Source organism: Mastigoproctus giganteus, chromosome 12, assembly GCF_048544385.1.
Source record: "Mastigoproctus giganteus isolate SK-2022 chromosome 12, ASM4854438v1, whole genome shotgun sequence".
NCBI classification, from domain to species: domain Eukaryota; kingdom Metazoa; phylum Arthropoda; class Arachnida; order Uropygi; family Thelyphonidae; genus Mastigoproctus; species Mastigoproctus giganteus.
The window spans coordinates 127,539,805-127,555,919 of NC_143586.1; the positions used below are offsets into that span (position 1 = coordinate 127,539,805).

At 38.7% G+C, this 16,115-nt stretch overlaps 1 protein-coding gene across 1 annotated transcript in view; it reads right to left on the reverse strand.

Moving 5' to 3' along the window:
* LOC150077409 (fatty acyl-CoA reductase 1-like) overlaps nt 1–16,115 on the reverse strand; it is a 119,841-nt gene that overhangs the window by 73,018 nt on the left and 30,708 nt on the right. The window contains exon 2 of the mRNA XM_090385892.1: nt 5,577–5,690. Within this exon, the coding sequence (XP_090242018.1) occupies nt 5,577–5,690 (114 nt within the window). The remainder of the gene's footprint in view (nt 1–5,576; nt 5,691–16,115) is intronic.

Consider the following 16,115-nt stretch of genomic DNA (forward strand, 5'->3'; position numbering starts at 1 on the left):
AGGAATAGAAATTATATTATAATTTTAAAATGATAAATAAATAAATAAATAAAATTAATATCAAAAGACTAGAAATGAGTCGAAATAATTCCAACAGTTTAGTAAAAAAATGTTAAAATAAACATGATGAGATATAAAATTCTTAAGTTATAGCACTAGTAAAACGTAGTATTTTCTAATCCACAATGATTTTTGCAATCAGATTGAATTGCTGATAGACTGATTTTAAAGGTAAAATGCTTAGTAAAGAAGCATTAACTTTAAATTCATGAACTGTGCAATAAAATGCAGGAACGTTATTTAAATAACACCTCTAATTTGAAGATAAATGGGTTATGAGGTTATTTGTCTGATAAAGGACAAGTTTGAAAGTCGTGAAACTTCTGGTTTGAATTTAAGATGAACGTATATACACACACTTTATATAATAGATTTACAGATCGACACTTCCTCTTAAAAATCCAATTTATAAAAAAACTGAAAACTTCATGCAATGATAAACAGTTAAAATAATTTAACTTATATCCATATCTATATCTGATGCAAATTATACTAATGCAAAAAAATACACAGGTAACAAAAGTTCTTTCATATATACATCTACATCATTACCCTGCTATTATTATCCCGTATGATTCACGTTAATATGGAGTTCTTAGGTCTTGTCAGTAAAAAGCACAGATTATGATCGAAAAAATATAGAAAATGGCGATGAAGAGTAAAAATACACCAGGAAATGCTAAATGAATTAACATAAAAAAACTTATGCTGTAACCAGTGGAAGATCATTAAAAATAGATTGAACAAAATCAACCAATTCATTACTTGCTTAAATATCATTCCACGAAGTACGGTCAGACCATATCGAATACAGTTCATTAGACGACCTTAGTACAATTCGATATAATCAGGTTACTCATATTTTTAATCTTAATAGTGTTTTCCATCGCAAATAAATGGATAATGTGTTGAGATATCCGAACGATTATAATAAATGTAGTAAAATGTATTACATTTTTAATGCCATTAATTACCTAAGTCGATTGTAGTGTTTACATTATACCCATGGAACCGTTGCTATGAATCCCTAATTTTAGTTAGGTTTTAGATAGACAGATCTCGCATAGATCAAAAAGTTTTATGCCTATTCTTTTCCTTATAATACATATGTTTTCAAAAGCAATAATCTGAATCAACTGACAACTATTGATAACTGAATATACTTAAACGCAGGGCGATCGTTCTTCTAAAGGGAGCAACGTTAGACTGATTGACACTATGCATGGATGAAGCAGGTCATGGGAAAAAATGGGAATGCAGGTCACGGGAAAAGACGATGAAGCAGGTCATGGGTAAACACGGCTTCTTTAGCAATGAGAATTCTCCAACATGTATGTGAACCGACAATCGGAACGGAATAAATAACGGTTTTCGGTTTCGGTTCAGGTTCAAGAATTATAATTTTTCGGTTCAGGTTCGGTTTTCACTCCAGCAAAAATAATGGTTATTTTCGGTTTCGGTTCGATGCCCTGGTTCAGACAGCATACCCCCACCCCCACCCCAACCAACACATACTGTGATTTCCTTATAATCTCATTCATGTTAAAATGACATATTATTAGAGGGAATCGGCAGATGAGTTGAGAAGAGGGGTTTTTATTTGGCTGATGCTGTATAAGTTCACTTCCTTCACAGTACTTGATAATAATAATTATTATTATTGTTATAATTATTGGAAGGTCCTGAATAACTGAAAGTCCAATGGTAAAGCTGTAAAATGAAACAACTAAATTGGCATAAAATACTGATGGAAGTTAATGCACCTTCAGACAGCTGGTCTGAAGGTGCATTAACCCAGGTCTCCGTAGCCGAGTGGTCAGGAGTGGGAATCCACACACGCTCTTTGAGTAGACTGGGGTTCAAGTTCCTGACTACTAAATACAGTCGATCTGTCAACCCACATTGGACCAGCGTGGAAGATTATGGTCCACTTCCCTCAAAATGGATTGTTGAGGAGGCTTCCATCCTACAGTGGGTTGATAATGGCTGCAGTTTACCAGGAAGCTGGTTATCAAATTGTAGCAGGGTGCTTAATGATTTTGTAATAACTGAGAGCAAAGTGGAGGAGAAATTTTTGAAGTTAAACATAAGAAAGGCACCTGGGGTGGATGAGATCTATCCAGTTATATTAAAGGAGGTAGCAAAGGAACTAAGCAAACCATTAGCCATAATTATGAGGGCATCCTTGGACTCAGGGGAGGTCCCCACGGACTGGAGATGTGCCAATGTATCCCCATTTCACAAAGGGTGACACGAGTAATTACAGACCAGTTAGTTTAACTTCTGTTCTGGGTAAAATAATGGAGTCACTGGTTAAAGATGCACTGCAGGATCATCTAGACAAGACTGCAGCAATAATTCAGACACAGCATGGGTTTGTTACGGAAAAGTCTTGTCTGACAAATTTGATTGGATACTATGATGTGGTTACAAAGGAACTGGATCCAAAAATAATTTTGATATTATATACTGGGATTTCAGGAAATCATTTGACACTGTTGCGCATGGAAGACTACTGTACAAATTGGAGTAAAATGGTATTAATGGGTTGCTGCAATGGATAAAAGGGTGGGTGGTTGAGTGGGAGAAGACAGAGGGTGGTAATCAATGGGTGCTGCTCTTCATGGACTAATGTTATTAGTGGAGTTCCACACGGTTCGGTATTGGGCCCACTGCTGTTTTGTTATTTATCAATGATATTGATGAAGGTATATCAGGCTTAGTGTCGAAGTTTGCAGATGATACAAAGGTTGGCAGGGTTGTTAATGACAGTAATGGCAGAGTGCTACTGCAACAGGATCTAGATAAGTTGGGCAGATGGGCTGAGAAGAGGCAACTGAAGTTTAACATCAACAAATGCAAAGTACTGCATATGGGTAGAAGTAACCCCCAGAGGAATGTACCAACTGTGTGGTACTACACTTAGGGGGATAGAAAATGAAAAAGACCTGGGAGTAATTGTGCTGTGAGATATGAAATTTTTGGAGCAATGCAGCCTGTCTGCATTGCTCCAAAAACTTAAGAGCAGGTCATGGGGTTTTGTCAACGATATATACAAGAATTTTGCTAGCAGGAAAAAGGAGGTGATTATCCCTGTGGTCAGGCCACGCTTTAAGTACTGCATACAGGTCTGGCGGCCTCATTTTAGGATGGATGTAGATTTCCTTTGTGTACAGGGAAGGGCAACAAGATTGGTGAGGGGAATGAAGGGATATGCTTACCAAGAGAGGCTTAAATTCTGCATTTTGCAGCAGCTGGAGACTAGGCACCTGCGAGGTGATCTGATTGAGGTGTACAAGGTCTTGAATGGGTTGAGCATGCTGAATTCTGATGGGATTCTTCCACTTGCTCAGATTACGAACCTAAAGTGGCATAAATTCAAATTGAGAAAAGACAGTTGTAGAATAGATGTATGGAAATTTTCCTTTAGCCAGCGGGTGGTTAATTGCTGGAACAATCTTCCATCTGTCATTGTGGAAGTTGATAGGTTAAATAAATTCAAGGAGGAACTGGACAAACATTTAGATTGAATGGTTGTGTGAATTTTTTTTTTTTTTTTGGCTGATGCTACATAAGCTCATACGCTTGCTTTTTTGCATCACATGCCTCTATTACTATCTCAGACCTACAGAATTCTGAGATTGCAACTGAGTGATCACAAAACTGCAAGTGTTTCTATGACATGTAGACAGCTGCATGCCATGAACTTTCAAGGAAGAGCCAAAAGCCTTAGATTACAAGAACAAATGCATGCCACTGAGTGGTGTTGTGTAAAGCACACCAAACCTAGATTGCTAAACAATGTAAATTGCTCCTGTAGAGCAATGTATCTAGCCACATATGCCTTCACTATGATGACAAGTTTAGGTATGGAAGATCCCTAGAGAATGTTTGATACCAGAATATATCCACCAGACTATGAAGTTGATAGAAGTTGTTTCTTGTAGCATGGACTATATCCACTGATCCAGTACACGGAATGAACGGTGTCCCACACTTACGTTCTAGGTAATTCTGGGAGCCCCAGTAATTTTACTGAAGTAGCCCTTCAACCTTCCAATATGATAATGCTGCTTCATGTGGTACTACACTGACAGTGGTAGAGAATGAAAAGGACCTGGGGGTAATTGTGCAGGCAGATATGAAGTTCTCTGAACAGTGCAGACGGGCTGCAAGAGTAGCTCATGGTGTCTTGTCAATGATATACAGGAATTTTTCTAGCAGAGATAAGGAGGTGATTATTCCCTTGTATAAGGCAATGGTCAGGCCACACCTTGAGTACTGTATACAAGTCTGGAGGCCTCATTTCAAGAAGGATGTAGAGCTGCTGGAACGAGTACAGAGAAGGGCAACAAGATTAGTGAATGGAACAAAGGGTTGCTCTTAAGAAGAAAGGCTTAAGTTTTGCAAATTACAGTGTCTGGAGACTAGGCACTGGCGAGGTGATCTGATAGAGGTGTATAAAGCCTTGAAAGGTTTGAGCATGCTCAATGCTGATGTGATTCTTCCTCTTGCTCAGAATAATCACCTGAGAGGGCATAAATTCAAATTGAGGAAAGACAGATGTAGGATAGATGTGCGGAAATCTGCCTTTAGCCAACGGGTATTTGGTTGGTGGAACAGACTTCCATCCCTTGTTGTGGAAGTTGATAGCCTAAATAAATTTAAGGCTCAGCTGGACAGGTATTTCAAACGAACGGAGGGGTAAAGTGGAAGTTTTTTTTTTTTTTTTGTTTTTTTTTTTGGCTGATGCTGCATAAGCTTGCTTTCTTGCATCAAAAGCCTCTACTAATGCTAATGTCATTAATGCATGGTTTGAAGAAAAGAACAATAGAACTATGCAGTGAGTTAAGTTTAGCCTCGACTTGAACTTAACAGCTTTTGTATAAACTGGAACATATTAACAGAAGGGCATTAAGAGAAGTTCGTCATCAGACCAATCCTCTTCATTGGAGCTCCCAATGCTTTAAACGATTTCTACTAGAAATTTGTTTGTACCAGAATGCCTTGTACAAAGTAGAAGACATTTTACAAATTTCTGGTAGAAAGTAGCCAGTAGCACCAAAGGTGCCCAAAATGCTATTAATTTCTTTGAATAAATAAATATTTGTTCATAACTACAAACATTCCATTACCAGAGAGGACTGTGCAGCATATCTTGCCCAAGAGTATATCGCTATTTATTCTCAATACTCAACACACCATTTCAGAAAATACCACTTCAATCATTTCATCTAAGAAAGAATGATAAAAACATTTGCTGATTCACACTCAAAAAAAATCAAAGCCTTGAAAATGCTCTTCAGTAATAAGATACATCTCCAAGTTATATGCCCTTCAGTCATAATTTAATCTGAAATCCATGATGACACCATAGAAATATTGCCTTACATTTCTACATTACTTCATGAAAATCTAAGAAAATCACAATTCTTGCTTCAGAACAATAGTTAAATGCCAATAATACATCATAAATGTTTTAAAACAATCAGGGATTAATTAATCAAATAGCTTACAGGGTCATTCAGTAGTCCAGTAAGCCGATCCTTGTAATTTGCTCCTTTTGATCTCAGAAGAACATATATGGTTTTTATTCCAAAGCATGATCTCAGTAACTTTTCTAGCAGAGCCTAAAAAAAGAGACACACACACACACAAATATTATCTATTAATGTTAAAATCTGTTATTAATATTAAGAATCCATTAATATTAATTAATATTAAGAATTATTAACCCCAGGGGCTCATATCTGGTGAGTATGGCCTTGGCACACCCAGGATCCTGAGCTGGATATCATCATTCTTCTCTTTCTTGGTGATCCCCTTCTACTTCTGACTCTTGTTCTCTCTCTCTCTCTCTCTCTCTCTCACAGGGTAATTCAGAATTTTTTTTTTTTTTTTTTTTGGCTGGTGCAGCATAAGCCTCATGCTTCCTTGCACCATATAGCTAATAATAATAATAATTATTATCATATGTATTATGCATATTTCATTAAATTTTACTAAATCATAACTTTTGTCAGCTGCAAAATAGTACAAAAGTGTTGTTTAATACCACTGTAATGTTATGAAGCAAATTAGCATTGGCATTAGTTGAGGCATACAATGCAAGAAAGTAAGCTTATGCAGCATCAGCCCAAAAAAAAAAAAAAAAAAACCCTCCCATTTCACCCATCTATTCACTCCAAATGCTTGTCCAGCTCAGCATTAAATTTATTTAAGCTATCAACTTCCGCAACAAAAGATGGAAGTCTGTGCCAGCAATCAACTACCGCTGGCTAAAGGCAAATTTCCACACATCTGTTCTATAACTGTATTTCCTCAATTTGAATCTATGCCACCTCAGGTTCTTAATCAGAACAAGAGGGATAAAGCCCATCAGCATTGAGCTGATGGGTGTTATCCATCAGCTTGGTACAAGCTCCCCTTTGTTCCCCTCACCAAACTTGTAGCCCTTCTCTGTACCCGCTCTAGCAACTCTACCTCCAGACCTGTACACATTATTGAAGATGTGGCCTGATCAATGCCTTGTATAATCATCTCCTTGTCACTGCTAGCAAAATTCCTATATATCATTGACAAAACCATTTGACCTGCTCTGGCAGTGCATCTACACTGCTCAGCAAACTTCATATCTGACTGCACAATTACCCCCAGGTCTTTATCACTCTCCACTTCCCTGAGTTCAGTACCACACACTTTGTACATTTTTCTTGGGTTACTGCTACCCATATACAGTAAGTACATTATATTTGTCAATGTTAAACTTCAGTTTCCACTTCTCAGCTCATTTGACCAAATTATCTAGATCCAGTTGCAGTAGCATAGTGTCTTTACTGTCATTAACAACCCTGCCAATCTTTGTATCATCTTCAAACTTGGACATTAAACCATCAATATTATTGATGAATACAAAAAACAAAAATGGGCCCAGCACTGAACCCTGGGACACTCCGCTAATGACATTAATCTACATAGAGCAGTGTCCATTTATTACCACTCTCTTCTGTCTTCCACTCAACCATCCCTTTATCCACTGCAGTAACTTGCCCTTAATTCCATACCACTCCAATTTTTGCAGCAGTCTTCCTTGTGCAACAGTATCAAAAGCTTTATTGAAATCCAAGTATGTGATATCAAAATTATTTTTAGCATCCAGTTCCTTTGTGACCACATCATAGTATCCAATCAAATTGGTAATAAAAGACTTCCCCTTAACAAACCCATGCTGTGTCTGAACTATTGCTGCTGTCTTGTCTAGGTGATCCTGTATCACCTCTTTAACCAATGACTCCATTATTTTCCCCAGAAAAACAGAAGTTAAACTAACAGGTCTATAATTATTTATGTCACCCTTTGAACCCCCTTTGTAAAATGGGGATACATTTGCACAGCTCCTGTCCAAGGGGAGCTGCCCTGAGTCCAAGGAAGCTCTCATAATTATGGCTAAGGGTTTGCTTACTTCCTTTGCTGCCTCCTTTAATATATCTGGATAGATCTCATGCACCCTAGGTGCCTTTCTTATGTTTAACTTCAACAATTTCTCCTCCACTTTACTCTCAGTTATTTGTAAAATAATAAGAGGGGTTTACCTCAATATAATACGTAGAGCACTTCCGTATAATACTCTCCAGAAATTAAAACGGAAAAATTGAAAAACTTACATTAGAGTAACAAATAGTTTAAAAAAATAATTAAAACTCAATTTAACACAATTAAAAATCAATTTAACGCAATTAAAAATAAGAAAATTAATTAAAAGAATTTAAATAATTAAAAGAAAAATGTTATTCTTTTAATTAATTTTCTTATTTTTTAAACTATATGTTACTCTAATGTACGTTTTAGCATTAGCATTAGTAGAGGCATATGATGCAAGAAAGCAAGCTTCTTCAGCATCAGCCAAAAAAAAAAAAAAAAAAACCCTCCCATTTCACCCCTCCGTTCGTTCGAAATACCTGTCCAGTTGAGCTTTAAATTTGTTTAGGCTATCAACTTCAACAAGTGATGGAAGTCGGTTCCACCAACCAACCATCCGCTGGCCAAAGGCAAATTTCCGCACATCTATCCGACATCCGTCCTTCCTCAATTTGAATTTATGCCCTCTGAGGTGATTATTCTGAGAAAGATGAAGAATCCCATTGGCATTGAGCATGCTCAAACCATTCAAAGCCTTATACACCTCTATCAGATCACCTCGCCGGTGCCTAGTCTCCAGACTCTGTAACTTGCAAAACTTAAGCCTTTCTTCGTAAGAGCAACCCTTTGTTCCATTTACTAATCTTGTTGCCCTTCTCTGTAGCCGTTCCAGCAGCTCTACATCCTTCTTGAAATGAGGCCTCCAGACCTGTATACAGTACTCAAGATGTGGCCTAACCATTGCCTTATACAAGGGAATAATCACCTCCTTATACCTGCTAGAAAAATTCCTGTATATCATTGACAAGACACCATGAGCTACTCTTGCAGCTCGTCTGCACTGCTCAGAGAACTTCATATCTGCCTGCACAATTACCCCCAGGTCCTTTTCATTCTCCACCACTGTCAGTGTAGTACCGCAGAGTTGATACATTGCTCTGGGGTTACTGTTACCCATATGTAGTACTTTACATTTGTCAATGTTAAACTTCTTTTGCCACCTCTCAGCCCATCTGTTCAACCTTTCCAGATCCTGTTGCAGCAGCATAGCGTCAGTAGTGTCCTTAACGACCCTGCCAACCTTTGTATCATCTGCAAACTTAGACATTAAACTTGATATCCCATCATCAATATCATTCATAAACACCGAAAACAACAATGGACCCAACACTGAACCTTGAGGAACTCCACTAATAACATTAGTCCACGTTGAGCAGTGTCCATTGATTACCACTCTCTGTCTTCTGCCACTCAACCATCCCCTTATCCATAGCAGCAATTTGCCTCCAATGCCACACTGCTCCAATTTGTGCAGCAGTCTTCCATGTGCAACAGTATCAAAAGCCTTTCTAAGATCCAAATATATAATATCAAAGTTATTCCCTGCATCCAGTTCTTTTGTGACTACATCATAGTATCCAATCAAATTGGTCAGGCAAGACCTGCCCTTAACAAAACCATGCTGCGTCTGAGCTATAACTGAATTCTTGTCTAGATGATCCTGCAGTGCTTCTTTAACCAGTGCCTCCATTAATTTACCTGGAACAGAAGTTAAACTAACAGGTCTATAATTACTTGTGTCAGCCTTTGATCCTCCTTTGTGAATTGGGGTTACATTTGCACATCTCCAGTCTATGGGTACCTCCCCTGAGTCCAAAGAAGCTCTCATAATTATGGCTAGGGGTTTGCATACTTCCTTTGCTGCCTCCTTTAATATAACTGGATAGATCCCATCCACCCCAGGTGCCTTTTTTATGTTTATCCTCAACAATCTCTCCTCCACTTTCCTCTCAGTTATTACAAAATCATCCAGCTCACTGCCAATGTTTACTTTACCTACATCATTCTCCTTTCTGAATAACTCCTCATGCGTGAATGTAGATGCAAAATACTCGTTTAGATTGTTAGCCACCTGAGCAGGATCCTCAACTGTTGAACCATCAATATCCAGTGGACCAATCTGATTCATCCCTTTCCTTCTCGAGTTCAAGTACGTAAAGAACTCCTTTCTGTTTTTCTTTGCATCCTTTGCCAAGGATTTTTCGTAGTCTGCCTTTGCCTGCCTAATCTCCTTTGTGACTTGGTTACAGACCAACTTATATCTATCATAGGCTTCCATGTCACCCATTAATTTGTATGTATCCCATGCATTTTTCTTCTCTGCCACATGTCTCATTAGTCCATCTGACAACCATTTAGGCCTAAACCTTGAACAATATTTCTTAGTTGGTATGTAAAGCCTGGTAGCCACCAAGATTAGTTCCTTGAATGCTTCCCATTTTGAGTTTGCTGTTGGTAACATCATCAGTTGGTCCCACTGTATAGAATTTAAATACTGTCTCAGACCATCATAGTCGCCTTTACGAAAACAAAAACCCTTCCCTTTACCTCTGATGGTAGTTACCTCCTTGAGTAAATCCCACTTCAACACACTGTGATCACTGCCACCTAGTGGTTCATTTATCTGCAGGTTCTTAATGCATGAAGAATCACTACTGATAATCAGATCAAGAGTATTGCTCCCTCTTGTTGCCTCACGAACATGCTGATGTAGAAAACAATCATCCAATAAATCCACAAAAGCCTTGCTAGTGTGCGAGTGACCAACCCACAAATTCCAGTCAATATCTGGGAAATTAAAATCCCCCATTATAAGACTCTCTGATTTACTGGCCCACTCTATTTCCCTGTACAATATATTATTATACTCATCAGAGTCATTAGGCCTATAGCACACTCCTACTCTCAATTTTGATTTCCCTATGCTTATGTCACACCAGACTGACTCGACACTGCCCTGTCCATCGATGTCAACTGGCTTCACTTCCTTTGACTTTATGTGTTTTTTAATTAATAGCATAACCCCTCCTCCCCTCCTGTCCTGTCTATCCTTTCTATATACATTGTATTCCCCAAATTCCAGTTCCGCATTACTTATATCTGTGTGACACCACGTCTCTGATATCCCAACAATATCTGCCTTTGATGTTTTGAGCAATACCTCAAATTCATCAAATTTATTTACCAAACTCCTAGCATTGGTGTACACGCAGGTATACATGCACCTGTTTCTATTCTTAGCTACCCTAACACAACCAATGTGTTTACTTGTAACGCAATGACTACCAGCAGTCTCTGAAATATCCTGCATCTTGTTTTTCAGACTTCTGCTCATTTGAATAGAAGCAGTGCAAGAATCACTTCCACCTCTGCCAGTGGCTACTGTTAATCTATTAGTCCTTGTATCCCCCCCCCAACTAGCAGTTTTCCGACCCACCTAACACTGCCTCGACAGCATCAGCAAAAATTCTTGCACCCTTTCTATTTAAGTGTATCCCATCCCTGTAGAAGCAATCTCTCCTGTTAACAAGTACAGTCCAGGCTGAAAAAAAATTCTACCCCTTGAGCCTTGCACAATCCCTCCAGGGCCGAATTGATCGACAAGGCTCTCATCATATACTCCCTCCTATCGTGTCTGGGCAGAATTGCAGACACTTAAATTCAACCCTAATTCACGGCTTTTTTTCAACAGTGACCTGTACTTGCTAAGTAATTCGACCGGTCTCCTACTCTTAATATCATTAGTCCCAACGTGTACACTATATCACCTTTTGTGCCCTTAAAAGATGATATCCGCTCTACAACGTCATCAACCTTTGCCCCTGGCAGACATACCCTGGTCCTATTCCACCTATCCTTTTTACAAAGCATGTTCCCCGTTTCCCTGACAATAGAGTCACCAACAACTACTAGTTCCTGTGGGACCAGCGCATTCTGCCTAGGGGGCTGCCCCTGTGTTGCCTGATGACCAAGTGCAAGCTCTGGCGTTGATGTGGGCAGCTGAGAGCTTGATGGGCCCCTCAATTTATTTCCTTCGAGGGCATCCACCCTGTCCTTCAAGGTCTCATAAAGGCCCATAACAACGCTGAGTTGTCGCCTGATTTCCTTGCACTCCTTACATCGTGCACACACACAAAGACATCCCCCTTGGCCGTATCATGTGCCGTACCCGACTGCTCCGCAAACATCAAGCAAACAGTGCATTTTAATAGACTGTGATTCAGAGGGCAACTGCCCCCCTCAGTTCTCCTCTGAACCACAGCACTCCCATTAGCTTGAGCCTTTTGCTTTGCTGCTCTGGTCAGAGTCATGATTCCAATTTAATTCAATAAAATTTAAAACAAAAATTAAATCCTTAAGTTATATCCCAAAACAGTTATGTTATATATATATATATATATATATATATATATATTTTTTTTTTTTTTTTTTTTTTTTTTCCGGTATCTAGTGTTCCCTTTATACAACTTCCGTATCACGTGTACCACTATAGTTATGTATTAATTATTTGTTACGATTAAGTCATTATATATATTTATAGAGTTAAAAATACAATTTAATTGACAATAAAGTTTATCAAGATTAATAGATTTACTGATTAATTGACAATATTATATTATGCAGTACAGTATACTACACTAAGCTTATGCTATCGTGTAAAAATGGCGGGAATTCACGAACGGTATTTCTACGGACTCGTAAGTATTGATTAGCTTCGAAATCCCGCTATCTCAATTTAGAATAAACTAAGGATCCTGACTAGGTCTATAATCTACTTATAGAAGATAATTTGATATAACAATTGGTTAATAAATCGACTAAATTTGGTTAAAAGACCTCTCGTTCAATTTGTGACACGTGGATTTGATACCGTTACCGATACTAAGTAATATCTACGAAATCTCTGTCTAAGTTAAACTTTAAACTAAGTATCGTAACTAGGAATATAAAGCTACTCTAGAAAATAAGTTAATATGACAATTTAAACTAATAAAGCAGAAAATAAATCAGGAAAAACTTGTCTGTTTGAAGAGCTTTAAGGAGCAATGGCTGCACAGGCTAACCTCGCACCCAGACTCCTTTTCGATTTTTTTCGTTTTAATTTCTAGTATCATACGGAATAAGTATCATACGGAAGTGTTCTACGTACTATATTCAGGTAAACTCTTATTATTTTACAAATATTGATATCAACGTAGAACGTATTGAGCATTACAGCTCTGGTTTATACAATCTAACTCTCAGTTATTGCAAAATCACTTAACTCCCCGTTAGAGTTTGATAAACTTCTGGCATTCCCCTACTTGAATAACTCCTCGTGTGAATGTAGATGCAAAATACTTATTCAGTTATTATTATTATTCTTGCTCTTATGTTATTTCTCCCTGATTGGGGGTTCCACCTCATGATGGGTATTGCTACCAAGTACACAGGGTGGTTGTTGTTATATCTGGTATTAGGAGAGATTGCTTCTACAGGGATGGGATACACTTAAATAGAAAGGGTGCAAGAATTTTTGCTGATGCTGTCGAGGCAGTGTTAGGTGGGTCGGAAAACTGCTAGTTGGGGGGGATACAAGGACTAATAGATTAACAGTAGCCACTGGCAGAGGTGGAAGTGATTCTTGCACTGCTTCTATTCAAATGAGCTGTTAGTTTAACTTCTGTTAGACCTGTTAGTTTAACTTCTGTTAGACCTGTTAGTTTAACTTCTGTTCCAGGTAAATTAATGGCGGCACTGGTTAAAGAAGCACTGCAGGATCATCTAGACAAGAATTCAGTTATAGCTCAGACGCAGCATGGTTTTGTTAAGGGCAGGTCTTGCCTGACCAATTTGATTGGATACTATGATGTAGTCACAAAAGAACTGGATGCAGGGAATAACTTTGATATTATATATTTGGATCTTAGAAAGGCTTTTGATACTGTTGCACATGGAAGACTGCTGCACAAATTGGAGCAGTGTGGCATTGGAGGCAAATTGCTGCTATGGATAAGGGGATGGTTGAGTGGCAGAAGACAGAGAGTAGTAATCAATGGACACTGCTCAACGTGGACTAATGTTATTAGTGGAGTTCCTCAAGGTTCAGTGTTGGGTCCATTGTTGTTTTCGATGTTTATGAATGATATTGATGATGGGATATCAAGTTTAATGTCTAAGTTTGCAGATGATACAAAGGTTGGCAGGGTCGTTAAGGACACTACTGACGCTATGCTGCTGCAACAGGATCTGGAAAGGTTGAACAGATGGGCTGAGAGGTGGCAAATGAAGTTTAACATTGACAAATGTAAAGTACTACATATGGGTAACAGTAACCCCAGAGCAATGTATCAACTCTGCGCTACTACACTGACAGTGGTGGAGAATGAAAAGGACCTGGGGGTAATTGTGCAGGCAGATATGAAGTTCTCTGAGCAGTGCAGACGAGCTGCAAGAGTAGCTCATGGTGTCTTGTCAGTGATATACAGGAATTTTTCTAGCAGGGATAAGGAGGTGATTATTCCCTTGTATAAGGCAATGGTTAGGCCACATCTTGAGTACTGTATACAGGTCTGGAGGCCTCATTTCAAGAAGGATGTAGAGCTGCTGGAACGGGTACAGAGAAGGGCAACAAGATTAGTAAATGGAACAAAGGGTTGCTCTTACGAAGAAAGGCTTAAGTTTTGCAAATTACAGAGTCTGGAGACTAGGCACCGGCGAGGTGATCTGATAGAGGTGTATAAGGCTTTGAATGGTTTGAGCATACTCAATGCCAATGGGATTCTTCATCTTTCTCAGAATAATCACCTCAGAGGGCATAAATTCAAATTGAGGAAGGACGGATGTCGGATAGATGTGCGGAAATTTGCCTTTGGCCAGCGGGTGGTTGGTTGGTGGAACCGACTTCCATCACTTGTTGTTGAAGTTGATAGCCTAAACAAATTTAAAGCTCAACTGGACAGGTATTTCGAACGAACGGAGGGGTGAAATGGGAGAGGGTTTTTTTTTTTTTTTTTTTTGGCTGATGCTGAATAAGCTTGCTTTCTTGCATCATATGCCTCTACTAATGCTAATGCTATTACTGTTGGTCGAGGATCTCTCTGACTATCCTACAGGTATTCAGGATTGTGACTTTCTGGAGTTCCTTGTAGGTGTTTGCTGCGAGACCTATTGCTGCTAGGCTGCTAGAGTCTTTGGCACCATACCTGTGGTTTACATGATGATCGGGATGGTTGTTTCTTTTTGTATATGCCTCATCTCTTTGATCTCCTGTCTTAGGTTTGTGTACTTCCTGATTTTTTCCCCATGGGTTTTCTGCAGGTTGCCAGTGTTTGGTACCACTATGTCAATCTGATAGGTAGCCTTTTCCTTCTTGTCCATAAGGGTTATGTCTGGTCTGTTGTGCGGGATTGTCTAATCCGTTATTATGGCACGGTCCCAGTACAGCTTGTGGGTTGGAATCTCTAGTACTGCCTGTGGTTCATACTTGTAGTATGATACACTTTCTTCGATTAACTTGTATTTCCTTCCTAGCTTCTGATGTATTATCCTGGCTACGTGGTTGTGTCTATGAGTGTACTCAGTCTGGGTGATCACCTTGCACCCTGCTGTGATGTGTTGGATTGTTTCTGAGGCCAGGTGGCATTATCGACATGTGTCATTGAACACTCCGGGCTCCTTGGTGATGTATTTTCTATAGTTCCTGGTGTTGATTACCTGGTCTTGGATGGCAAGCATGAATCCTTTAGTCTCGGGGAAGAGGTTTCTGCTTGTGAGCCATGCATTGGAAGCAATTTTATCCATGTGATCTTGATGGAGAATATTGTGATCTTGATGAAGATCTATCTTCCTTATGGCCTACTGGAGTGCTGCTGTGTGTTTCTGGAAGTAATCCTTCAGACTAACTTATTATTATTATTATCGTTATTGCATTTTTTTCCATTAGAGGGCTAAGACTAAGGATGTCTACTGTGTCAACGCTCTTAAAGAAAATTGGAAATCTTTGCCATTTGTAAGTTGTTTAATCCTTTCTTTTGCTGTTTATTTAGTGCAAGTGCATTAGCTAAAGCGTCTTGTGTTTACTACTCCAAAGATTTACAATTATGAATCAAATATATGCAAAAAGTGCAATCTACCACTACACGTGATAGAGGTGGTATGTCATGGCTGCAACAATGGATATCATTTTCGATGCTCATTGAAAGAAGCAACCTATAAAGGGATGGCAAAGCAGAAGAAACAGAAGTGGAGGTGTATATTGTGCAGGAAAGAAGAGAGGGAAGAAAGAAGTGAAAATTTCCTATTCGGCGGAAGATTTTCACGAATTGCTGAATTCAACAACAGGCATAAACAAAGACTTAGAGGTTACACAAATGCAGGTGAACACTAAATTTAGAAGATGTACTAAGGAAACTATACAGTAAAATACATGTACTGGATTTACTAACAGAAATTGTACTAATAAGGAAGAAAATGGAAGACCTCAAGACAGAAGTAGATGATATCAAAAAATCGATTGCTTTTGTCTCAGATTCCTTCGATAAAATACAAAATAGCATAAGCAAGCTGCAGGACTCCAATGCTGCTATCAATAAAAG